We start from the raw sequence: 26,119 nt of genomic DNA, 5'->3' as shown, positions 1-26,119 counted from the left end.
AATTAAACACATTGGGCCAGAATTTACTGACAAAAGAATAACAACATTTATCCTAACATTGTGATCAGTGTGTAAATAACTTAGCAATTTTGGCAGAGAAGAGATACGTCGCAAGTTGAAAATGACAGGATAACTTGCGTCTTTCTACCAGCAGCCTCCTAAAAGCGAAATCTTACTGTTAATCTCCTGTTGAATTTCAAAAAAAAATTGCTGCGTTGGTTTAGTAATTACATATTAAATTCACTGCAGAATGTTTGATCCGTTATAGAACATAGAACATAGAACATTACAGCATTACAGCACAGTACAGGTCCTTTGGCCCTTGATGTTGTGCCGACCTGTCATAACAATCTGAAGCCCATCTAACCTACACTATTCCATATGCGTCCATTTGCTTGTTCAATGTTATTTTCCAATGGACCCTTTCAGTGATAAACACACAGGAACATAGGAACAGGAGTAGGCCATTTAACCCCCTCATGCCTGCTCTGCCACACAGTGAGAACGTGGCTGATCTGTGGTGTAATCCTGTATATTTAACTTTGGCCCATATCCCCGAATTCCTTTGCTTAACAAAAATTGTGTATAGAGATTTTTAAAATTTTACGTGTTCTTTCTTTTCCCTTTCTTGCTCCATTTTCTTTTCATTCCTATTTCTGTATCTAACTTTAATCTTGCTGTCATCAGAGTCGTTAGCCTGTATTTTTCATTCTCAATTCTTAAATCTCATTGACTAATCGGAGAGACTGCTGTCCAAGATGACCTAGCAAGCTTTCACTTGCATCAGTTTCCATAGCAAAAACCTTTAGATCTGAACGGTGAAGAAAATCTTTGTCAGAAGGGCATGACCATACACACTGAAGCAACACATTCTGTGTTGATTTCACTTTTAACCATAATATTGAATAAAATGCAGCAATAAAAACTAATCTTTTCCTTTAAAAGGAGAATAAGTTAGAACAATTTTATTGCAGTCAAGGCCAACCTGTATCACAGACACAATCACAGAATTCATTGCAACAACCTTTGTTTTCAAGGAAGCTAACTTAGAAGTACAAATGAGGCGTAGAAAACATTATTATACGAATAACAAAAATAACAGTAGCAATAATGTAGAAAATGATGGAAATTAAGAAGTGATAAACTCTCAGAATCAGATAGTTACCATCACAGTATTTTAGAGTAAATACTTGAGTCCATTCCAGTTTTAACTATAATCAGTCAACGTTTTTAAGTTTGACAATAATTCCTTCAAATTTTAAAAAAAATCCATGCCTATCCTGTTTTAGGAAAAAATAAGCAGAATTATAGATGTATAAGCCTGCTATCAAAAAGAAATTTGAAAATATTCAATTTTTTATACTAACAGTAGAAGTTTTGTAAGAGAAGCAGTGGAATTGCTGGGAAAAAAATGGATTTAACCATGGAGACAGAAAGTATGGACTGAGCTACCATATTACTACATTGCACCTGTCTTTACAAGGCAAGAGGTTGCTAGTTGGAATGTTTAGGTGGACCTCTCATTTAAAAATTAAAGCCACTTCTTTCAGTCACAAATGCAGCAAACAATTCTACGTGAAAAAATGATAATAGTTTTAAACCTTCTTTTACAAACTCCAATTGATATTTGGTTAATTCATTTTAAATCTTTTTTTCTGTTAAATGAAATTATGAGGGGATATGCAGCTGTAAGGGAGGACTATGGAATTTAGTCACAGATCACTCAAAATCTCATTCATGGAAAATCGGATTAAATGGACTACTTTTGTTTCTATGTTTCTCTGTGAATGCTCTCTTTCCCCGCCCCAACTTTTTGAATGCTGGTGATGGATGTTGAACTACTTCAAAAAATGAAGCCAAGCAATACTTATATTAGTTCATTGCACATAGTGCGAATTTCTAAAGGTAAACTTCTGTTAGTTCGAGTTACTGGACTCCACGCTGACCTTACATCCATCAAAATTGTGTTCCAGCTCAACCAGAACTGATGATTGGAATCTTCCATTCAAATTTGAAATAACGCAGTGATACAACAATAGTATTGCTTAAAAAATAGATAATAAAAACACACTTGTATGTTAGAGTAGTGCTTTTCTGATGCTGGAATCAAGGGCATTGTCAGAACAGAGTTTAAGGCATTTTATTTTGCACCGGGCTGTCTTGTGTGTGAACTTAAGAGCTCTCCAAAAGTAAGTATTTCATTCACAAAATTCACCAAAGTAACAGATCACTTGAACCAGTGATAGATTCTAATACTGTTTCTCCTCATTTCTGACCCACAATTTTGTTTTGAAACACTCTGTAACCTGAGAAGTCATTAAACTCCAGGAGATGTGAGGATAGTAACTTAAATAGCTGTCTAACAATAAAAAAGGAAGTATATGAAGAAAAGTGTGTCAATACTTCTGCCGAGTCTTTGTGAGTTAGATTTCTCGACACAAGCAACCCATCCCTTGTTTTCATGCAGGAAACATTCCATTTTTTCCACTTTTAGCTTTAATGTTTCATAATTATTAAAGTATGAATCCTTTATGAATAACCTTAATTGAAGAAACAGTCCTAAAGCAAGCTTGTACCTAGATAGCTACTTGAAAATTATCGATGACTGACAGTTAAACCTTTGAGATCAGCTTCATGTTTCTTTGTCCCTGGAGCCAACATTGGAATGAACTGCAAATAGTGGAATATTAAGTTTTCATTAACTGAGAAATACTTAGACAACATAATATTTGTGTTCCATTGGGATGTTGTGTACAATATAATAAGCACCTTGTTATACCATATTATGCTCAAGGCAAAATAAGTTCTGTTGTAGAACTGCTTAATGAAAAACAGTTCCTACTCTGTTGATTTTAAGATCATCTTAAGTATGTGAGTTAGCATTCTGTTAATTGCAGAATACAGCTTGATCTGATCTGGTGTTGAATATTCGATGCTGAATGCCACATCTTCTATTTATTTGAAGTCAGCTTGGTGTGCTCCCTTTCTCTGGGTCGACAAAACATGACACGCATGTACGAAGTTTCACATTTGTGGTGGAACTCTCGAATTTAGTAGCTCAAATAAAATAAATGAATTGTGACTGCAAGCACGTAATGTTAAATGGAAACCCCATTTACCCTCTGATGTGGAAATAAAACAGCCCATTACATTATTTCAAAGAGTCGTTGAATTATCCTCAGTGCTTTGGTCAATATTTACCTCTCAGTCCACATCACAAAAACACATTATTTGGTCATTATCACAAAGCAATCTGTGGCAGATTGTTGTGCTCAGTTTGACTGTAGAGTGTTTTGCAATGTCCTTGGGTTTTGAAAGGCATGTTATAAACGTACATCTTTCTTGCTCTATGGATCAACAGAACTTGTGCATGCTTTTAACTTATCTTAATGTTAAGGAAGTTTTTACACTCTAATATTCCACAATGAAATGGTTAAAAAATGTAGTCCCTTGCTCATTCAGTTTTGTAGTGTAAGAGATATCTGGAATTATTCAGGCAATTGCGGAGTATGTTAGGAATTTCCCTTAATGTTTTTCTCTGATTTCATGAACAACAATGTGCGACACATACTGACTCCTATTTTGGATGATGGCATTGGGCGTTGAGTTCATTTCCTGAATAATTAAATGCTTGGCTGGACAGAAAAGTAGTTTTCTTATTTTAAAATATTCACTAATAGTTGGATTTGAAATAATTAATAACCGGGCTTAGATGATTACAGTTATCAAATTACATTCACAAAATTGTGCAATTGCTAAGCTTAAGCTGCAGTTCACCACAAAATATTTGATTTAGGTATAACTTATTGTATTCATTCTTTGCTTCTTTTTAGTGGATTGGAATACTTTGGTTTGTAAAATGATTCGCCATCTCTTCCAACTGTTAATCTTAGCAAACAGAATATGCAAAAAAAAGCCTATTTTTCCTAATATTTGCAGCTTTAAATAAGTGTAACTTAGTGTCATCTTTTCCTCTTTCATTCTATGGCCACAAAGCAGAGTCTTGGCGGTGTCTTTTTTCGGTAGGGGTAAAGAGATGCTATGCATCTGTCCAAATGTCCTAAAAGTCAAATCACCTGAAATGACTATACAGAGGTCGGTCTGCTGTCACCAAGTCACCCTTTATTTATATTTGCACAATATACCAGCCAGCTCAGAGCCAGTCCCCTCAGCTGAGGAGAATCTAAATGCCCTATATATATTTTCTTTTTATTTAACTATTTTACAAATAAACCTGTTCAGAAATGTTTTTTACACCTCTGAAGCATTTGGAACTTGAACCCAAGCCTCCCGGTCCAGGGACAGCGACGTGACCACTGTGCCACAAGAAGGCCATCCACTGTTTGTATTGGTTAGCCAGGTCACCCTCACTCACCCAGGTTAACAAACTCAATCAAGGATCTCATTGCCAATAAAATCCAACTGATTCCAGTCATTACATCATCTTACTTCTGAAATGAAAATAGATAACAGCACCTTTCTGAGGGCAGCTATAGTGGACAATAAAGTATAAAATCAAGTGCACAATTGGAAAATGGTCACAGGACCAGATGTACCAAAATTTGAAATGTGGATAATGCATTGAAGATCGTATGGCAGGCTGAGAGAGCAGTTGATAAAGCATAAATTATATCACAGACTTTATTAGCAGGAGCTGGATTACAGGAACAAAGAGATTAGTTTGGCTTCAACCAGAGGATTGCGCCCAGTTCTGAGCACCACACTTCAGAATGGATATGAAGGCGTTGGAGAAGACATGGAAAAGTTTCACAAAAATGGTTCCAGGGATGAGGATTTTAAGTTATGAAGACAGGTAGGAAATGTTAGGTTGTTTCCTTGGAGATGAAAAGGCCTAGAGAAGATTTGGTAGAGGCAGGTCTGGACAGAGTAAATAAGGAGAAACCATTTCCATGCATGAAAGGATCAAGATCAAGAGCAGGCAGATTTAAAGAAATTGGTAAAAGAAGCAAAAATTACATGAAGATAAACTGTAACTCAGCCAACAGTTAATGTCTGGAATGCACTGCCAGAGAGTGTGATGGTCTCAGTCTCAATTGAAACATTTAAAGAGGAAATTTGAATTTTATTTAAAAATGGAATACTGTGCAAGGTCACAGGAAGGAGCTAGGTGAATGCTACTCAGTGGATAGCTCTTATGGAGAGCAGCTGTAGAGACAGTTTGCCAAAGGCCTCTTTCTGCATTGTGTTTTTGAACTGTTCACTTTTGTTTCTTCCTTCAATGGGTATCACTGGATAGGCCAGTATTTATTGCCCATCCCTAATTGTCCTTGAACTCATCGTTTTGATGATCAGTGAAGAATCAACCACATCATAGTGGCTCTGGAGTTGCTTTCCTTCGAGAGTTTTTATGATAATTGTTTCAGAGTGCCAAAAGTTTCATTATTACTGAAACTAGGTATTTTAAAAAACTGGATAATTAATTGAATTTAAATTCTTCCAGCTACTATGGTCCCCAGAGCATTAGCCTGTGCCTCTGGATTACTAATCCTGTATCATTACCACTACTCTGCTATCTTTTCACCAAGAAAAATTAAAAAAAATGTTCAGGTCATATTGTTCTCCTAATAGCCTACCATTTGAAAAAAGCAGGTACTTTGACAAGTGACAGGATCTTTCCAAAATGCTGCATAGCCACTGTTGGCTGGACAATAAGAAGACTGACCCCATTTTGAGGCCTTAATGTCTTGTTATCACTAGACGAAAGCAGTCAACATTGACCTCAATTTGTTTTTCTAATGTAAGGGAAACTTAATGGGGTGGTTAAATATGTTTCCTTCTGTAGGGCTACAACAGTTAATAACTACTCCCAGTAAAGGCTTTTCAATATAATGGCATTTCCTGAAACTTCACACGACACTGTGTTATCCATGTAAGTTTATTGCTTTAAACATAGCCTGTGCAAGGTCCACAGAAATGGATAGTTTGTTTAAATAAATTATAGTGTGTGATAAAATTTAGTAATTTGTACTATTAGGAAGTATTTATGGAGCAAGTATTCCTAATTCATTGTTCAACAACAAGTAAACTATTGACTAAAATTTTCTCAAACATTAATGGTTATACAGTATGTTGTAAGTGATTTACTGTGATCATTACTGTTGCTTATAATGCTTGCACTCAATGCCACACAGGATGTGTTTCCCATTTTTCACTCATTTCTTTGAAATAATTTTGAAAAAAATGTTAGCCTAAGGACATAAGTATATTCAAACAAGGCTGATTGCATGTTGTACTTCTTTTCCACTTCTGAGTTGATGCAGTAGGAATGGCTAAAGCAAGTTTAATTCACTCGTGCAGTAACTTGTTTGCTTCGTAGTTATTAAACTGAAGCCTATTTTTTTCTTAATTGCAGATTACTTTTTAAACTAGTGCATTTCAATGAATTATGTAACAGTAAAGTTTTGTGCTTCAATCAATCACATTTCTAAGTTGATGGTTTCCTTGGTTAATGATTCAAATATTAATTACATCAGTAAGGTCTAATCCAGACTCTTTGATGATCTAATTTTTTGTTCCTGTGTAAGCAGCAATGTTGTACTTAAAGCCAAGATAATGTAGATTACTTTGTCGAATTTTCACTTCTGTTTTTTGACTACACAAGGCTTACTTTAAACCATTGCTGTTTTTGAACATGAAAATGAAACAGCTGAATGAAAGTGAATTTTGCAGTCAAGATTGTAAAAGGTTGTAATTTCAATCATGAATACTGCTCCAATTTAAGGAGTACGGTAGTCATTTCAAACTATCTATCATACATGATTCTTACATTCTGATGAAATTTGACAAATGACCCATTTAGAAACCATTCTGATGCATGATTTTGTTATACAGCGAGGCACTTTAAACTTGGTTTAAAACTTCACCCATTGAAGGTGGCAGAGGAGTTGGAGTAGATCATGAGGAGAGGCATAAATCGATGATGGTGTAAACTAGCTGACGGAGTGAGTTAGAAATGCTCAAGGGGACAGAAATGTCCAGGGGATAGAAAGTCTCCCCTTCCTGTCAGGTTTAAATGACCTGAATTGGTTTTTGGCTCGTAACACCAAAGTTGTCTTATATGGTATGGATCAACTCTATAAAATAACTATCAATTTTGCACAAATCCATTTTGAGGCAAAGGCATTTTGCCATTTTTAATTATTTTTTGCTTATCTTTTAGATTTTGTGTAATTAACTCCGAATTCTTTTGCTGTTCTACAGCATGTAATTTTCTTCCATTTCGTAAGTCCTTCAATTGATCACTCATAGGTTTGAAGAATATCACTTTGCACCTGTTCATTTTGAACTCTTATCTGTTCTGATTTTGTCTCACTGCTTTAATTGGCGATGTCTCTTTGCAAACTTGCTTCTCCTGTCTAAAATACTTACCGTCCATCTGAATTTGGTGTCATATGCTAACACACTGCAGCTTGATCTAAGTCATCAGCACAGAACCTTCACCAAGACCATCCATTCCCTGTCTGATCATCCCAACATTGTTTAAATGCTGAGACGTTCTACCTGACTGGAAAATTCCAGTAGATTCCCCATAACTGACAGGCCTGAGTTTCCTGGTTTCTCTCCTCCCACTTTTCCAATAATGCAGTGACAGAAGCAAAATTCCAACAGCTGAAAGCAAGAGAATTTTGAAAGATAATGACTGGTACTTCTCGTTGTCTTAATATCCTGAGACCAAAATTAATAATCCTTGAAATAGATCTTTCTTAAGTCCTGTTATTTTCTCCATTGTAATTTTTAAAAAGTTTTATTTAAATCAAAAAAGTATTTAACCTTTTATTTTGTTTTGATCTCTATTATTTTGTCTTCAGTGAAAATGGATGAATCACACTCATTTAATATATATATCATTACTTTGCTATCTGTTATACTATCAGCTGCATCTATCTTTCAGCAAACGACACTGTAACCCACTTAATCTTAATATCATTATTTCAACTTTTACTTACATGTTGCCAGTCATTATCCTTTTCAACAGCTCTTAGTGGCTGAAATCTTCTGGTGAAAGTCATTTCCAGGTGTGGGGACCATTTTGTGCACTCTGGCACAATCTTTTGGAAATTGAATTAATTTAATAATCTACTAATTTACCTCCCTTACATCTGTCAGCCGCCCTGCATTCCCACTGGGAGAATTCAAGGAGTGAAAGTACTGTATGAAAATCCTCAAAATGGAAGCGCCTTGGGAATAGAGTAAAAAGTGACAGAAATCGAGAGGCCCTAGGCTAGTAGAAACTTTAGACCTGCAGGAAGACCCTCCAGAGGATCGACATTGATTGCGTTTAAGGCCTTTCATCTCTCATTGCAATCGTTAGGCCAGTGAAAATCCTACCTCCATGTTTCTCTCTCGTTCGATGATGAAATACAGCTGGATGTACAAAATTTAAATTTGGCTTTGATTAGCAAAATCCTTCAAAAATGTAACCACTTGAAATTTCATCTGATTTAAATATGAATCTTAAAGTTTAATAGTACTCAAAATTCCAGTCCTTCAGCTATAAATATATGGCTGCAAGCCACACCAATTAGTGATTGTTAATAACTTGTCATATCAAACTTGGAACATTGAATTTCTCTTCTCAGATGCTGATGACCTGCTGAGTTTCTTTAGCATATTTTGTTTTTATTTCAGATTTCCAGCACCTGTAGTGTTTAGCTTCTGTTTGAGTGGTCATTTGTCCTTGAAAGATGGCACAATAAAATTCGCACAGAATCTTGAATAATTTCACCAGTGTGATGAGAGTGTGTGTGTTGTGCAGTATATTTTAGGCGTTACAGTTCTTCTGCCATGTATGTCTTTTTGCATGAAAGTCCTTTCTATAATGGTATGAAAGTGGCATAAACAAACATAGTCAGAGAATTTGTACATTTCAAGAACAGTGCTCAAAAAGAATAGTGTTTGAGGGAGTGAGTTTGTGAAAAAAACATTTTTAAATTTGTAAGATGATGCCTGCAATAATTTAGCCAGTGCTATTTATTTTGAAGTGGTTTGCACTGGAATCTTTTTAAATAGCAGCAGATTTGTTCCACTTGTAATGTGGCCGTTGTATTTTGAGAATGTAGTATTATTGTTGAATTGAAAAACAAATTAAGCACTTTTCATTACAATCATCTTGAATGACTGAAGATCTTATTCTTCGTCACTGATAGATCTTCTATTGAAATCAGCTTTGCCAGATGCAACATTCCTTTCAGCAAACCTGCAAGTAAATTAGCAATTCAATTACAGCTGGGAAAAAACCCTAGTTTTACTGTTACCCAAAACCTCTACTGACATTAAGAATGGAAGATTGTTTATTTGAAGACATAATGAAGCAGAAAACAGTGTGTATTGTGTATAAGCATGTGTAAAAATGCTTTATGAAGTTTGAGTGAATCATCCAAAACAATCTGTGATTTCATTATGTTGTCTAATGTTAAATTTAACATTGAATAATTTGTACTGCATCTTTGATATGGATGTTTTTCACTTAACTATACAAGGAGAGATTGGGGATGAAATTATATTATTTGCTCTAGGATCTGAGTGTTGAAGGCAAGACCAGTATTTATTACCCATTAGAAGATTTCTTTTTCCTCTGTAGGAGTTTGATACAAGTGTCTGCCTTGCTGGACTATTTCAGAGGGCAATTAAAAATCAAGCACATTGCTGTCAGTCTGGAGTCATATAGTCATTCCAACATTTGCAAGGCAATGAATATCTCCAGCAAGAGAAAATCTAGCTATCACTGCATGAGACTCAGTGACATTCTCATCCTTGAAATTTCCACCATCAATATGCAGCAGGGTTACAATAAACTGTTCCAGGCTGAGTCAGAAGTCACACAACACTGGGTTACAGTCCAACAGGTTTATTTGAAATCACAAGCTTTCAAAGCACTGTTCCTTTGTCAGGTGAAGTGACTGGACTGGCAATATAAATGTTGCGGCCACAACAGCAAGTCAGAGACTAGGAATTCTGCATGGGCAACTTGCCTCCTGTCTCCCCAAAGACTCCATCATCTACAAGGCACAAGTTAGAGGTATGGTGGAATAACCACCAAATGCCTGGATGAGTGCAGCTCCAGCAAAGCTCAAGAGGCTCGACATATTCCAGGACACAGCAGCCTGCTTGATTGGTACTTCAAAATTCATTCCCTTTACTACCGTCTAACAGTGACATAACTGTGTACCATCCAGTAGATGCAATGCTTTGACTCATCATGCCTCCTTCATAACTCTGTCTACCATCTAGAAGATCAACAGCAGCTGTCTCATGGAAGCACCACTGCCTGCAAGCTCCACTCCAAGCTACACATGATACCGACTTGGAAATATTTTGCCGTTCCTTCACTATCACTAGGTCAAAATCTTGCAGCTCCTTTCCGAATAGCACAGTGTCTGTCCCTACACTATAACAACTGCAGGTCTTTAAGAAAGCAGTTGTAGGGGTGAGTAATAAATGTTGGCCTCATGGCCAATGTCTGCAACCCATGAACGAATAATAGGAGAAAGGCCTGACTGCATAAGGATGACACATTTCCTTCACAAGTTAATATACACGTTGGGATTTCTACAGCCTACTGGTACTTAGCAAATTGATCATCATTTAAGCTGATGCTGAGTTGAGTGACAATAGAGCTATCCTTCAAGATTATTTCATGCTTTGTATCATGCAAACTTTCAGATCTGCCAAATGCCCATTCAACATCAAATTATTTCAAAAGGCAAGATATCTCAAACATATAAACAACATGTGAAGCTAGCCACTCAACAATGTTGTGATGCTGTTGTAACACAAGTAGTATATTCTCCATTTAAGGTTTTGGCAAAGATTTATATCTCGGGTTGTACAATTATAGTAACCCAAGCCAAACATAGACGTGCATGGGAATTCCTAGAGGCATGGTTCTCAACCCATAATGCAATCAACAAACATATAGCATTGGACCCCATATACAGATCCATACAGATCAAAACCGGAAATGACACTAGCCATAACGGACTGGACAATATAAATTCCAAGCAGCGGAGAACAACATTGCTTCATTGAAGGCCTCACTGATGATGTCACCTAGCGTGGTGATGAAACATCTGAATGAAAACAAGCCAGCTTAGCGATCAAGTCAACAGCCTCAGCATTCTCCATTTACCGGATGCTGCCGTTGAGCCAAAAAGACATTCTGCCTCCCATGGATAAATAATGTGGTATATGCATTTCAGTACTAGGGTGATATTGGATATTTGGGCCATACATCCAAGCATATCTTATTAAGCAGCACGTCCATTCAGCAGTCCTCAATAGGCAGGGTATTCACTGTTTTCACCCAATTGTGCTTACAGAGCTTGGAATGTAATATCTAATGTTAGATTTGATTCTCCAATTGGACTGACTCTACTAAACAATCCTGAATGTGTTAAGAATTATACCAACAACCAAATTAAGGTTATGTAATGACTCACTTACACTTGCTAGAACTGGCATATATTCACAAGTTAGCAGTGGAAAAAAAATACTTGTCCAGGCATTGCACCTTTTATAATTAAACAGAAATGTGAGAGACAGTGACTTCCTGGTGCTTTCTCTATTGCACCACTTCAACCAATAAAACTTAAGTTGCCACCCCTTTTCTATGCTGTATAAGTTGCTGCTCATTTGAATTGTGACATGCTTTGTGACATGCTGTGAATACCCTTTGAAGGTGTGCCTAATTTTTCAGCAGTAACTAAATGTCAATTCTTCCACCTCCCCGGTTAAAGTTTTTGAAGCTTCAGCCCAGGTCACTGCATTATTTGTACAGTAACATATCGGTGTTTTTAGATTAGATTAGATTCCCTACAGTGTGGAAACAGGCCCTTCGGTACAACAAGCCCACACTGCCCCTTGAAGCATCCCCCCCAGACCCATACCCCTATAACCCACACACCCCTAAATTGCTACGGGCAATTTAGCATAGCCAATCCACCTAGCCTGCACATCTTTGGACTGTGGGAGGAAACCGGAGCACCCGGAGGAAACCCACGCAGAAATGGGGAGAATGTGCAAACTCCACACAGACAGTCACCCGAGGGTGGAATTGAACCTGGGTCCCTGGCGCTGTGAGGCTGCAGTGCTAACCACTGAGCCACTGTCCCCCTGTTGCAAAAGATAGGAGCACATTGGAAAGAATAGACAATAATTGAAGGCATCGTTGAAGAGATGAGTTTTGATTTGTTTTGGAAGAATTGAGATAATGAAAGGCCCAGTGGTTTTCGAGATCAGCAGTTCCAGCCATATCTTTTAATAACTTTCTATTTATAAACCATGCAAGATTGTTTGGAAATTCCTAAAACAGAGTTTAGCTAACCCTCAGAACTGGAGTAACAACATGACTTTCTGCATCTGTGTAACCCACATGAGAAGGAAATTTCACAGCGTTGATCTCCCTCGAGGCTGAACATTTTCAAAAGCTGGGGGGATTTTATTTTTAAATGAAAATGTTTGGTATGGAACGCAGCTGTGTGCATTTTGAGTGCAGCTCATTTATCCTTCCACAATTTAGAATTCCTTTTCTTCGAAGAAGTAACAGTATTAAGCAATATAAATGGAAACTGAACAGAAGAGTTGGTTTAGCAAGGTGCCTCAGCAGAGGAAATATTAGCATAGAATTTATTGACTAGTTGGCCTTTTACTGTGCACCTAACAACGTGTGATTCTAAATTATTTCTGTAAAAGCACAATTGCCTTAAAACATAGTTAAATGTTCATTTTTAGTGGCAGTCTGATCTGTTGAGTAAAATGACCCTTTTCGGTTACTCATTTGTATGGAACTTGATAGAGCAGTGCTTCTGAGTTAATTCTGTGTATCGTACTGGGTTGAAGAATTCCAGATTGTGGAGGGATTAGAGAAGTTGGGATTCTTTCTCTTTAGAGCAGTGAACTTTAAGTGGAGATTTAATAAAGGTGTTCAAAATAATAAATAGTATTGATGCACTAAATGGCAGCGAGTTGTAGCCGGAGGACAGATTTAAAGTGATTAATAAATGAACAGAGGTAACTTAAGGAAATATTTTTCATGCACGGTGTTTTCATTGTCAGTTCTTGGCCCAGAAGGTGACCGTTTAGTCTATTGTGCTTTTACCAGTCAGATCTAACCCAGTCATACTTTCCATCTCTTGGTTTGTAGTCGTATATGTTAAGGCACTTCAAATGCATATCTTATAACCTTTACTACACTGCCTAAAAATGTACTTGAAACCGTTTCAGGAGTAACTTTCAAAAAAAACTTGAGAAAATGCTTGAAAAGGAGATGTTTGCAGGGCAGTGGGGAATGAGAGAATATGTGGGTCTCTTTGAATATTCTTGCAATAAGCTGGCATTGATATGAGGGGCCCTATGTTGTCTGGTTTTCCTTAAGTGAAATGACATTCCACTTAGCGTTTATTGCATGCTATTCTAGTTTATTAAACACCTGTACAGGTTGCAGAATAAGTTTCAACTCAATTTCTAATTGTAACATACATAGAAAGCAAGAGTACATGTTTTTTTTTCAGTCTGACTGAACACTGTCTGAAGATGGTTTTAGTCACAAAAGGCCATCTTTGTTAAATTATCTGAAAGCGAGAAACAACTGTTCTTGGATTGCAGCACAACATCTCGTTCTTTGATTATCAAGAGATGGCAGTTTCAAGTGATTCACCAAAATTTACTGCCTTTGGTATCATTGTTTGTAATTTTCTTCAACAAACAGTGATTATTGGTCAAGTTTTTCACAAATTTGTGGTTTACTTGTCTTTGCAAAAGCATTCAATAATAACATTTGCTTTCTGCTGATGTGTTAGAAATGTTATGAGTAACTCCTTAAACTGGTTCCGTTTTTAGTTTAGGTTTGTACCTTAACTCTGTCACAAGTGGATTATTGAAGTCTTAGTTTCATTGCACTGAGTAGATCTCTTTGTAACTCTCCTTACGATTTAGACATCATTCAGACGCCAAGACTTGTTTATGTATTTCATTACTAATAATGTGAATGATTCTAGTTCAGCAAATTCAGTGCATACAATGCAATAATATTGGTTTTGATTATTTCCTCCACTGGCAGGATTGGACATCATCTGGATTGGCATGGTGGCATTGTGGTTAGCACTACTGCCTCACAATACCAGGGACCCGGGTTCATTTTCAGCCTTGGACAACTGTCTGAGGGAGTTTGCACATTCTCTGCATGTTTGCATGGATTTCTTCCAAGTGCTCTGGTTTCATCCCACACGTCCAAAGATGTGTAGGTTTGGTGGATTGGCCATGCAGGGACAGGGTAGAGGGGTGAGTCTGGGTGGGATGCTCTTGGAGAGTAAGTGTGGACTTGGACTGAATGACCTGTTTCCACACTGTAGGGATTCTAAGGACTATCCTCCAGTAGGCATGGCAGGAGAGGCCAACCTAAACCGAGAAATCTTGCACAAACACAGGCTAGAAGTTTCATATTGATTCTTCTGATTTCTCAATGTGACTTTGATGACGGATCAGGGAAGCCCTGGAAATGGTGTAATTGGCCATTAACCTTGCCACTTCCATCATACCTGCGAAGTTATAGAGGAATATTAGCGAAAGCCTTTGGATAAAGGCAAAATACTCTTGCATTCTGTATGTTTATTCAGGGAAAGGTTTGTTGCAAATGGAACTTATAAGTCAAACTTTTAAGTGACAAAGACCTGGCTGAGTGTTTCAGCTGAAAAGGGACTGCACTTTCATGGAGACGTGTTGTGTTATGGAACTGAAAGTAAACAGTCCTTATAAGAAACATAGTGTCAAAAGGTAGCTCATGGGGTTTGATTAGCTCAGTTGGCTGGATTCCTGGTTTATATTGCAGAGTAATGCCAGCAGTTCTGATTTGCTTCTTGTATGAACTGAGATCATCACAAAGACTACACCTTCTCAAACTCAGCCTTCGTCTGGCACGTGGAAAGATATATCTAGTAGAGTAGCACAGGGAGCAGTACTGGGTTCCCAAAAGAAATGGGAATCCAAAAATAGGGGAGTCTTGCTAAAACTGTACAAGGGCACTAGGTGTACCACTTCTAGAGTACTGTGGGCAGTACTCTGTATCTAAGATATGATATACTGGCATTAGAGGCTGCCCAGAGAACGCTCAGTATGTTGATCCTGATATGGAGGGACCATCTAATAGAGGTTGAATGGGTTTCACCCGCACACATTACAGTTTAGAAGGATGAGATATGGCAATATTGACACAGGATTCTTAGAAGATTTGGCAAGGTGGAGGCGAAGATGTTGCTTCCCTTTGGTTGGAGAACCGAGGAGCAGAAGGTATAATTTTAAGAATAAGGGGTCACCCATTTAAGACTGATGACAAGGATTTTCTTCTCTCAAAAGCTAGTGAATCTGTCAAATCTTTACCAAAGATGGCTGTAGAGGAAATGTAATTCAGTGTAGTCAAGACTGAGGTAGATGCTTAATCGGTGAGGAAAGCATGGTTTAGCAGTTTAGTCGTGATTTCATAGAATGATGGGCAGTACTGATAGGGCAAATGGCCTTTTCTTCCCATGTCTTATCGATTCTAGGATTAAATTTATCACCAATTGATTTTGTCTAATTAAATTGCAACCAATGTTCCGTTGGTGCTATAAACAAGAGGATGAACAAGTGTGTTAAGTCTTAGTGATAAAGAAGTCACTGAACTTCTTGTTGGAGGTGAGAGGATTAGGCCATGATCAGGAGATTAAGATGACAGTTGTTGTTTGAGAAAAGGAAAAAGGTGAGTAATTTTTGTTTCTTTTAGGAGACCTTGAAGTGCTAGGTGCTTTTAGCAGAGGTGAATAAAGCCTAGTAACATTGGATTTAGAATTGAGGGTGAGAAAATCTCAGCCCTCCCAAGAGGAATAGGGGATTTTGAGAGAGAAAATATTGTTACTGAGAATGGGAGTAGCAAACATTAAAAGTTGAGCAGACTGTGGGGAGGCAATGATGTATTGACGCTGGACTGTTAATCCAGAGACCCAGGTAATGTTCTGGAGACCTGGATTTGAATCCCACCGTGGAAGTTGGTGTAATTTGAAATGAATACAAAAAGTCTGGAATTAGGAGTCTAATGATGACTATGAGTCCATTTCCAATCATTGGGGGGAAAAAAAACCTGGATCACTCAGTCCTTTAGGTAAGGAAACTGCCATCCTTACATGGTCTGGCTTGCATGTGACTCTAGACCCACAGCAATGCGGTTGACTCTTAACTGCCCTCTGGACAGTTAGAAGTGGTCAATAAATGCTGGCCTATTTAGCTACGCCCCGATTCTGTGAAGGAATAAAAAAAATGCCTCTGCAAAAGCATCACAAATGCCTTGAAACTTTCCTGAAACTCATCCTGTTTTCTTTTACCAGGTCCAGTTATTGTATGAGCTGGCACACAGCATGAACAGTGCCTGGGACAAAATTCAGAAGAAAGGCATACTGCGGCAGTCTTCTACCCATCCTGAATCAATCTTAGCACCAATGCCAGGGTCACCAATAAGAAGTAGCGTCAGTACAGCACCACCAGATGCCAGCACGTGTAGTCCTTCTGCTGATATTGGAACCACTACGGAGGTATGTGTATACTCCTTATCAACCAAAAAAAGCTGTACTTTTTCCTTTGACTTGGTAGATAAGCATTTCCTATTCCTTTTCTGGCACTTTGACTGTGATTATAATGAAAGGCTCAGTTGAATAGTTGTGGGTAGGATCTTATTCATGGTGGTTTGTGGTGAAAATCTGGAGCAAACATTTCAACTTCAGCAGCAATGTGAAACTGTCACTGACAGGTTGAGCACATGTTACATCCCCTGACTGAATGACCTCAATGCAAAAGGATCCACCTTAGTCAGCCAATCTGCTGCTACCAGTTTTTTGGCCCAACTAAAGTTAGAAATTTCCCGACTGTGAGCACAGTAGAAAGTAAATGGTGGCATTAACCATGAGACCAGAGATCTGAACTCTTCAGTGATTACAAGGAATAGTCAGTGGTCACAAGTATTGTCTCATTAGGTTGGAATGATGTAAAGGCTTTTTTGCAGTTTTTTGCAGGACCATCGGAGGTTTTGAGTCATGTTTGGTCACAGAATCAAAGCAAAAGGAGGGTTTATATAACACTTAAAATCAAACGTGTTTCCTGCTAAAGCAATGCATGGATATTTGCTTGATATTATGCATCTCCTTCAGTTTGCACATACTTCATGTATACATCACCTGCTCGGATTTTTAAAACTTTGAAAAGCACCTATCTGGTTTTGACTGGCAGTATATGACCTTAAGTCAGGCAGTATTTAAAAATTTGTGTTGGAAAAGTTTTCAGGAGAACTGTACTCCTATCTGAACTCAATTTTATGGCCTAATCATTATGTTGCTAATGTGCATCTTAAGACGGTGTTATAAATTGCTGAATGCACTGTGAATTACGTCTTTCTATTTTCTGAACCTAGACATGCCACTAGACCATAAGCTTGAAAATATTATTTTGTGTTTTGACAATTGTTTTTGTTCTGTCGTGAAATAAAATGAACATTCAGTCCAGTTTAAAATAAGCTTAGTTGTATTTAGAGCTTTGTATTTGAATGTAGTACTGATTGCTGCTGAGAGTATTTTTTTTCATGCTGATGACCTTTCACACCTCAAGTGCAGAGGCAGACTCTATTTAGCTTCCTGAATTATGATGTAAATGGCAAAGCAGTGATGTGAGTTGTGGCACACAGGGAGTGTTTAATCATTTATACCACCCCTGAGCTTAGAAATATTATGTTGTGCAAACTGTGACAGCCCATTCTATCTGTTTACTCAAGTGAGAGAAGTAGTTGAACTGTTTGGTCCATGGGGAGACCAAGTGATTGAACAAGAATGCAAGAATGTTTTACTAAGGGGAAGTATCAGAGTGCCGAAAAAATGATCATCTCTATACCTCTGGGCAGAACAAGGGGTACAGACCTTATGTGTTTGTGCCTTTTGATGAATGAAGACGGTTTTTGTTTGAAGGAAAATAAACTCCCCATTTTGTTAAATTCATTAAACCTCGCACAGTTGATGATATACTGAATGTTTGTATATAATTTGGCAGACTGAGGTGTGGGAAAAAGTGGGTAAGATTCTGCAACATTCTTGACTTTCTTTGAAGTTTGGAGAGAGAGAGAAAACAAAGTACAAAACTTAGAGAAATAAATGTCTGGTTTTGGATATCATTCATAAAATTAAAAGCATCTTCGAATCACTAAGACTGAGATTCTCATGCAGAAGATTGAATCTATCCTCACATTAATTCATTTTGGGATTAAATTTGTACAGGTTCTTGCATTATGTATCACTCAGAACAGCAAAGCACTAACAAAAGATTTTATAAGGTCTTTCAAAATTGATAAAAGTTGTCCTTTGAGGGATGAGCATTCACTGTTTAACTTGCATTTATGTTCTGGCAATAAAGTCAGAATGCCACAGGTGTACGAATGCAACATTTCAGTAAGCTGATAAATGAACCTGAAATATACACTTAATTATCCCTGGATGAACACAGCAGGCTAAGCAGTATCTCAGGAGCTCAAAAGCTGACGTTTCGGGCCTAGACCCTTCATCAGAGAGGGGGATAGGGAGAGAAGGGGAGGCGGACCGAAGATGGAGAGAAAAGAAGATAGGTGGAGAAGAGAGTATAGGTGGGGAGGTAGGGAGGGGATAGGTCAGTCCAGGGAAGACAGACAGGTCAAGGAGGCAGGATGAAAAACCTCCTCCCTCACCCCCATCCCAGGCCCCAAGATGACCTTCCGTATTAAGCAGATGTTCACCTGCACATCTGCCAGTGTGGTATACTGTATCCATTGTACCCGGTGTGGCTTTCTCTACATTGGGGAAACCAAGCGGAGGCTTGGGGACCGCTTTGCAGAACACCTCCGCTCAGTTCGCAATAAACAACTGCACCTCCCAGTCGCGAACCATTTTAACTCCCCCTCCTATTCCTCAGACAACATGCCCATCATGGGCCTCCTGCAGTGCCACAATGATGCCACCCGAAGGTTGCAGGAACAGCAACTCATATTCCGCTTGGGAACCCTGCAGCCCAATGGTATCAATGTGGACTTCACCAGCTTCAAAATCTCCCCTTGTCCCACCGCATCCCAAAACCAGCCCAGTTCGTCCTCTCCCCCCACTGCATCACACAACCAGCCCAGCCTGTCTCCGCTTCACTAACCTGTTCTTCTTCTCACCCATCCCTTCCTCCCACCTTAATCCGCACCTCCATTTCCTACCTACTACCTCATCCCGCCTCCTTGACCTGTCCGTCTTCCCTGGACTGACCTATCCCCTCCCTACCTCCCCACCTATACTCTCCTCTCCACCTATCCTCTTTACTCTCCATCTTCGGTCCACCTCCCCCTCTCTCCCTATTTATTCCAGAACCCTGTCCTCATCCCCCTCTCTGATGAAGGGTCTAGGCCCGAAACGTCTGCTTTTGTGCTCCTGAGATGCTACTTGGCCTGCTGTGTTCATCCAGCTTCACACTTTGTTATCTTGGATTCTCCGGCATCTGCAGTTCCCATTATCACTTAATTATTCCTGTTTGGTTTAAAGAGCCATTTAAAAACAAGGGCAGCTTCGCGATTTGTTACATATTTAATGTAATAGGAAAGCCCGGAGGCATGTAAATTTGACAAAAAGCCAAATAGAGTTTTTTAGGACAAGATGACTATAACTTGGCCAAAGAGTTAGACCCTCAAAGTGGACAGAGGAATTGCAAAGTTACTGATTCAATGAGCAATTTCCAAAATTTAGAGCGTCAGTTGTTGATGTCGCTGCTGCCAATGGTTGGGTAAAAAAATTAGGGAATGTACAAGAGGTCAGAATCATTGGAGTTTTGGCATATTATTGGGCTACAGGGCTGAAAAACCTTATGGAACTGGGAAGAAGTGAGACTCTGAGGGGATTTGAAAATGTGGATGAGCATTTCAAAATCAAATAAGCACATTGTCATGCTGTTGCTTTGTCAGTGCAAGTGGAAAATCATTTTAGCAATTTTACAACTAAGCAGCAAGTTTTGACATTTAACACATTAAGAAGGATCTACATGTTAATGAGACTGGAGTCACTTGTAGGCTTAGACAGGGAGGCTTCCTTCTCTGAAAAACAGAGATAAATTATATTTTATTTTAAAACAATTCAGGACCTTTAATAATCATTGAATCAATTTAGCCATGGTGCAGCTTGAACTCATGACCTTTGGGTCACAGTACCAGCACTGCAGTTACTCCTCTGTCATGCTCTCATGAAACATCATGAGAGTATTCAACCAAATAGGAGCCCTAGTAAAACTGAAGTTAATGGATTCCAACGAACTCATCGGACTTGAGACATTGGCTGTTTTTTTTTCTCTCAGCAGAGGCTGCCAGATCTGCTGAGTTTCTCCAGCTGTTTCTGTTTGTATTGGCTCTACAGCCACTTCTTACTCCTAAACCTCTACTGGCATTAAGGGCAAACGCAGTAAGAACATGGAATGGCATCACTTAGAAGTTTATTCCCATCCTCACTTGAAGGCACACACCCATTTCCTTCATTCGTGCTAAGTCTGATTTCTGAAATTCTGTGATACCATTGTAGGCACTCAATCATAGTAAACAGCTAATGAATGAACGACAAGTCAATTTGCTTCCAGTAGCGGTTGAATGTTGACAAAGACCATTTTTCCTCATCTTTAAATAGTGTCATTCATTTTATTTACATCACGTGGAGCTTTGCCACCATCAATACAACACAGTTTCGATGTTACTCTTAATCATTGACCTAAAATATACTCAAACTTAGAATACAGCCTGCACTCAGAGCCTTTTATCTTGCGGACAACAACCTATTTTGCAAAATGACACTTGTTTTATCAAGTTATGCTTTGTTTCATAAAAGGAATGTTATCTTGTGTGAATGTACAATGTGCCGGAATAGCCAATTGTCCTTGTGTTTTGGTTGCTGTGCTGGCAACCAAGAGCAACTCCAATACAATGAGGATATCGGAGAAGCTGAAAAGGAAATTGGGACTAAAACCTGGGCAAGCATTTTAAGCTTTACCATATGTTCATTTTTACATAATAATATTGCAGTGGTTCTGTTTTTGAGAAATTATTTGCTGTTGGAAAGTTTGAATGAAGAAAATCGATGACAGCAGTCATATGGTATACATTGTAACTACCAAATATAGTTTTTTTTAAAAAATCCTCTACTCTCTCTCCTCCTTTAGGACTCCCTTTAAAACTTACTCCTTGACCAGGTTTTTGGCCACCTGTCCTAATATCTCTTCAGGTAGCTTGGTGTGAAGCAATTAGAAGTCGAGGAAAACCCTGTGCTAGTGGGAATCAGATCTAGTACAACTAAAAATGGTTGGGTTGTTGGAGGTCATTCATCTCTGCCCCATGATCAGAAGCCACACAACACCAAGTTATATTCCAACAGGTTTATTTGAAATCACAATCTTTCAGAATGCTGCTTCTTCATCAGATGACTTCACCTGACGGAGAAACAGCGCTATGATAAGCTTGTGATTTCAAATAAACCTGTTGGACTATAACTTAATACAAAAACAAAGTTGCTGGAAAAGCCCAGCAGGTCTGGCAGCATCTGTGAAGGAGAAAACAGAGTTGATGTTTTAGATCTGGTGACCCTTCCTCAGAACTGATGGTGGCTGGGAAAATGTCAGTTTGTATGCAGAAAATAGGGAGGTGGGTGAGGTAGGGAGTAAACGATAGGATAGATCCCAAAGAGAGAGAAAGACAGTTGGACAGACAAAGGTCTATAACCTAGTGTTGTGTGACTTCATACCCTGTCCACACCAGCCCAACACCAGCAGCTCCACATCCAGGAGATCACAATAGTGTTTTCTCAGGGTAGTGTCCAAAACCGAACCATGTTCAGTTGCCTCATAAATGAATATCTCTCCTCTGTAGGGTCAGGAGGGTTTCTCTGATGTTTGCACAATGTTCAGTACCATTTGTGACTCCCTAGATACTGAAGTTGGCCTGTCAACATGCAGTAAGTCCTAGACGATATCTATGCTTGGATTGATAAGTGGAAAGTAAGGCTCATGCAGGCAATCATCACCTCAATAAAAGAAGAGGCTAGCCATAGTCCCATAACAACCCCCACCGTCAACATCTTGGAGGTTACCATTGACCAGAAACTGAACTGGATGAGGCATATAAATATTGCAACCGCAACAGCAGGTCAGAAACTGGAGAATTTTCAGCATTGCATCTCGTGATTCTCCAAAGCCTGACCACCATCTACAAGGCACAGGTCAGGAGTATGATGGAAAGCTCCCTACTTAGCTGGATGATTGTAGCTTCAACAGTGCTCAAGAATGCCCTCTGGCACATCTCACACCGTAATCATTTACCACTGAGGCATTGGCAGCATGAGGTCACCATCTGAAAGATGCACTGTAATAACTCATCAAGATTCCTTGGATTGCACCATCCAAACCCACAACTTCTGGCATACAGTAGGACAAGGGCAGCAATGCATGGGAATGTCACCACCGGCAGCTTCCCCACTCAGTTATGTACCATCCTGATTTGGAAATATATTGGCATCTTTTCACAGTCACTGGATCAAAATCCTTGAACTCATTTTTGAGCTGCATCATGAATATTTACAAAGATGTCAGCAGTTCAAGAAGGCATCAAACGTTCCCTCAAATCTCTTTAAAGAAGTGTACAAGTAAATAAGATAGGCCTTCACCACAACTAATGACTATTTCATGGGCACCGTTACTGGGAGTGACTTTTGAAATCTGATTTTTTAAATTTTCTGCACATTGTATTTGAATTCCAGCAGTTCCATTGTCAGATTTTGACGTGCTCCTAGAGGTTCTAGACTCTGGATTACTAGTCTGATTAAATTACCTACTACTATCTCCTGAATAGTGAAATGATTAAATAAAAAAAATTTTGAATACACACTAATAGTGAGAATTACTAGTTTGATTAATACCTGTGACCTTGTACTGTATTGACAAATGATTCATTATATTAATTTACCAAACATTAATTTATCCCATTACTGTTAAGGGGCTAATTGCTCCGGACTTCCACAGACCTTTCTCTGATGCTTTTTGGCTGGTTCCATGTGCTGTGCTCCCCGTTTATTAAAGATGGAGATATTAGTGGAATTCTGTCCTCCTGTGAGTTATTTAATTGTCCACCACATTTCACAACTGGATGTGGCAGGGCTGCTGGGCATAGATTTGACCTGATGTTTATGGAATCGTTTAGCTCTGTCTAGCAGTTGCTGTTTTTGCTGCTTGTACACAAGTAGCCCTATTGCGTAGCTTCACCAAGTTGACACCTCATTTTTAGGTGTGCCTGGTGTTGCTCCTTGCATGCCCTACTGCATTCGAAATTGAACTAAGGTTGATTCCATGGTTGATGATAATGGTAGGGTGGGGTTATGCTGGACCATGAAGTTGCAGATTGTGTTGGAATGTGATGCTGTCGATGGCTCAGTCTTGAATGAGATCTGAGATAATAAGGTGTAGAGCCGGATGAACACAGCAGGCCAAGCAGCATCAGAGAAGCAAGAAATCTGATGTTTCGGGCCGAGACCCTTCTTTAGAAATGGGGGAGGGGAAGGGCATTCTGAAATAAATATGGAGAGGGGGAGGCAGATATAAGATGGATGAAGGAGAAGATGGGTGGAGAGGAGACGGACAGGTCAAAGAGTCGGGGATGGAGTCAGTACCGGTGAGTGCAGGTGGGGAGTTAGGGAGGGGATAGTTCAGTCCAGGAAGGACTGGCAGGTCAAGGGGGCGGGTTGAGGTTAGTAGGGAGGAGATGGGAGTGGGGCTTGAGGTGGGATGAGGGGATTGGTGGGAGGAAGGACAGGTTAGGGAAGCAGGGACAAGCTGGGCTGGTTTTCGATTGCATTTAGGGGAGGGGAGATTTTGAAGCTTGTGAAGTCCACATTGATACCATTGGGCTGCAGGGTTCCCAAGCGAAATATGAGGCGCTGTTCTTTCATCTTTTGGTAGCATCGTTGTGGCACTGCAGAAGGCCCAGGATGGACATATCGTCTGAGGAATAGGAGTGAGGCTTGAAATGGTTTGTAACTGAGAGGTGCAGTTGTTTAGTGCGAACCGAGCGTAGATGTTCCACAAAGCGGTCCCGAAGCCTCCGCTTTGTTTCCCCGATATAGAGGAGGCCACAACTTGAACAGCGGTTGCAGTATACCCCACCACCAAAGACATTTTTCCCTCACCACCCTTATCTGCATTCCGGAGGGGCCACTCCCTTGTCTGTTCCACACTCCCCTCCAGTTTCACCACACCTGGCACATTTCCCTGCAACCACAGGAAGTGCTACATCTGCCCCTACAACCCCCAACCCCCTCATCCCCCTTCCCAGGCTTCTAGAAGACTTCTCACATCAAGCAGATGTTCATCTGCATATCTGCTACTATGTTATACTGTACCCACTGTTCCTGTTGTGGTCACCTCTACATTGGGGAAGCCAAGCGGAACACCTCCGCTCGGTTCGCAATAAACAACTGCACCTCCCAGTCGCGAACCATTTCCACTCCCCCTCCCATTCTTTAGATGACATGCCCATCATGGGCCTCCTGCAGTGCCACAATGATGCCACCCGAAGGTCGCAGGGACAGCAACTCATATTTTGCTTGGGTGCCCTGCAGCTCAATTGTGTCAATGTGGACTTCTCAAGCTTCAAAATCTCCCCCTCCCCCAACTGCATCCCAAAACCCGCCCAGCTTGTCCCCGCCTTCCTAACCTGTCCTTCCTCCCACCTAACCCCTCCTCCCACCTCAGGCCTCACCTCCATCTCCTATCTACTGACCTCATCCCACCCCCTTGACCTGTCCGTCCTTCCTGGACTCCCCTCTCTAACTCCCCACCTACACTCACCGTTGCTGGTACCATCCCCGCATCTTTGACCTGTCTGTCTCCTCTCCACCTATCTTTTCCTTTATCCATCTTCTATCCCCCTCCCCCTCTCTCCCTATTTATTTCAGAACCCCCTTCCCCTCCGCCATTCCTGAAGAAGGGTGTCGGCCCGAAACATCAGATTTCTTGCTCCTCTGATGCTGCTTGGCCTGCTGTGTTCATCCAGCTCCACACTTTGTTATCTCAGATTGTCCAGCAGCTGCAGTTCCTACTATCTCTTGAATCAGATCTGTTCTGTATGCCAAGGTGATAATGCCACATAACACAGTAGAGTGTCTTCTGAATGTGAGGGTAGGACTTTAACTCCACAAGGATTGTGCGATTGTCACTCTTGGTACTGTATCATGCACTGATGCATATTCAGCAGGTGGATTATTGACCATAAGGTCAAGTATGCTTTTCCGTCTTGTTGCTTTTCTTACCAGCTGCCCCAAGTCTTGTGCCAGTCAGCTATGTCATTTTCAGACACAACCAGCTCAATCAGTAGTGTCGCTGTGAAGCTGTTCCTTGTATTGGACATTGAAGCTCCCATCCAGACCACGTTCTGCACCCTTCTCTCACTCAGTGCTTTCTCCAAATTTTGTTCAATATAAAGAAAGACTGATTCATCAACTGAGATGGAGGTTGGTTTTTCTGTGCTGTCACCTCTGCTGGGTTTGTTCTGTCAGTAGGACAGGAGAGGACAGACCAGTTACGGTGGCGGAGAAGCATTGAACCTTGGAACTGGAGTAGACTATTTGGTCCTTTGAGCTTGCTCCATCATTCAAAAGGCCGATCTTCTGTCTCAATGCCATAACTGAACCATTGTGTGTAAAGTAAGATTCCAAGAGTATGACTATGTCAGGCTGTTGCTTGTCTAGTCTGTGGGGCAGCCTCTGTCCCTGATGTTGGTCAGAAGAACTTTGTAAGGTCAGCAGTGCTGTGTTTCCAGTTTTCATTTCCGGTGCCTTAGTAAATGCCAGGTGTCAATCAGGTTTCATTTTTTTTAAACTTTCTAGCAGTTGATACAAGTGAGTGGCTCATTGAGCTATTTCAGAGGGCTGGTAAACGTCAACCACATTGTGTTGTGTCTAGAGTCACCTGTAGGCCAGATCACTTACAGACAACAGATTTCTTTCCTTGTAAGATATTAGTGAACAAGATGGGATTTTCTGATGCTGACAGTGGTTTCATGGCC

The 26,119-nt window shown here is 39.8% G+C and overlaps 1 protein-coding gene across 2 annotated transcripts in view; it reads left to right on the top strand.

Moving 5' to 3' along the window:
• The window catches only part of LOC125451670 (intermembrane lipid transfer protein VPS13B-like), a 907,633-nt gene that overhangs the window by 557,048 nt on the left and 324,466 nt on the right, over window positions 1-26,119 (top strand). For both annotated transcript variants that reach the window (XM_048529130.2, XM_048529131.1), the window contains exon 25: window positions 16,374-16,577. In XM_048529130.2, the coding sequence (XP_048385087.1) occupies window positions 16,374-16,577 (204 nt within the window). The remainder of the gene's footprint in view (window positions 1-16,373; window positions 16,578-26,119) is intronic.

Source organism: Stegostoma tigrinum, chromosome 5 (genome assembly GCF_030684315.1).
Source record: "Stegostoma tigrinum isolate sSteTig4 chromosome 5, sSteTig4.hap1, whole genome shotgun sequence".
Lineage (NCBI taxonomy): Eukaryota > Metazoa > Chordata > Chondrichthyes > Orectolobiformes > Stegostomatidae > Stegostoma > Stegostoma tigrinum.
Note: the sequence above shows the minus strand (reverse complement) of the source record. Positions and strands in the feature narration are given on the sequence as shown.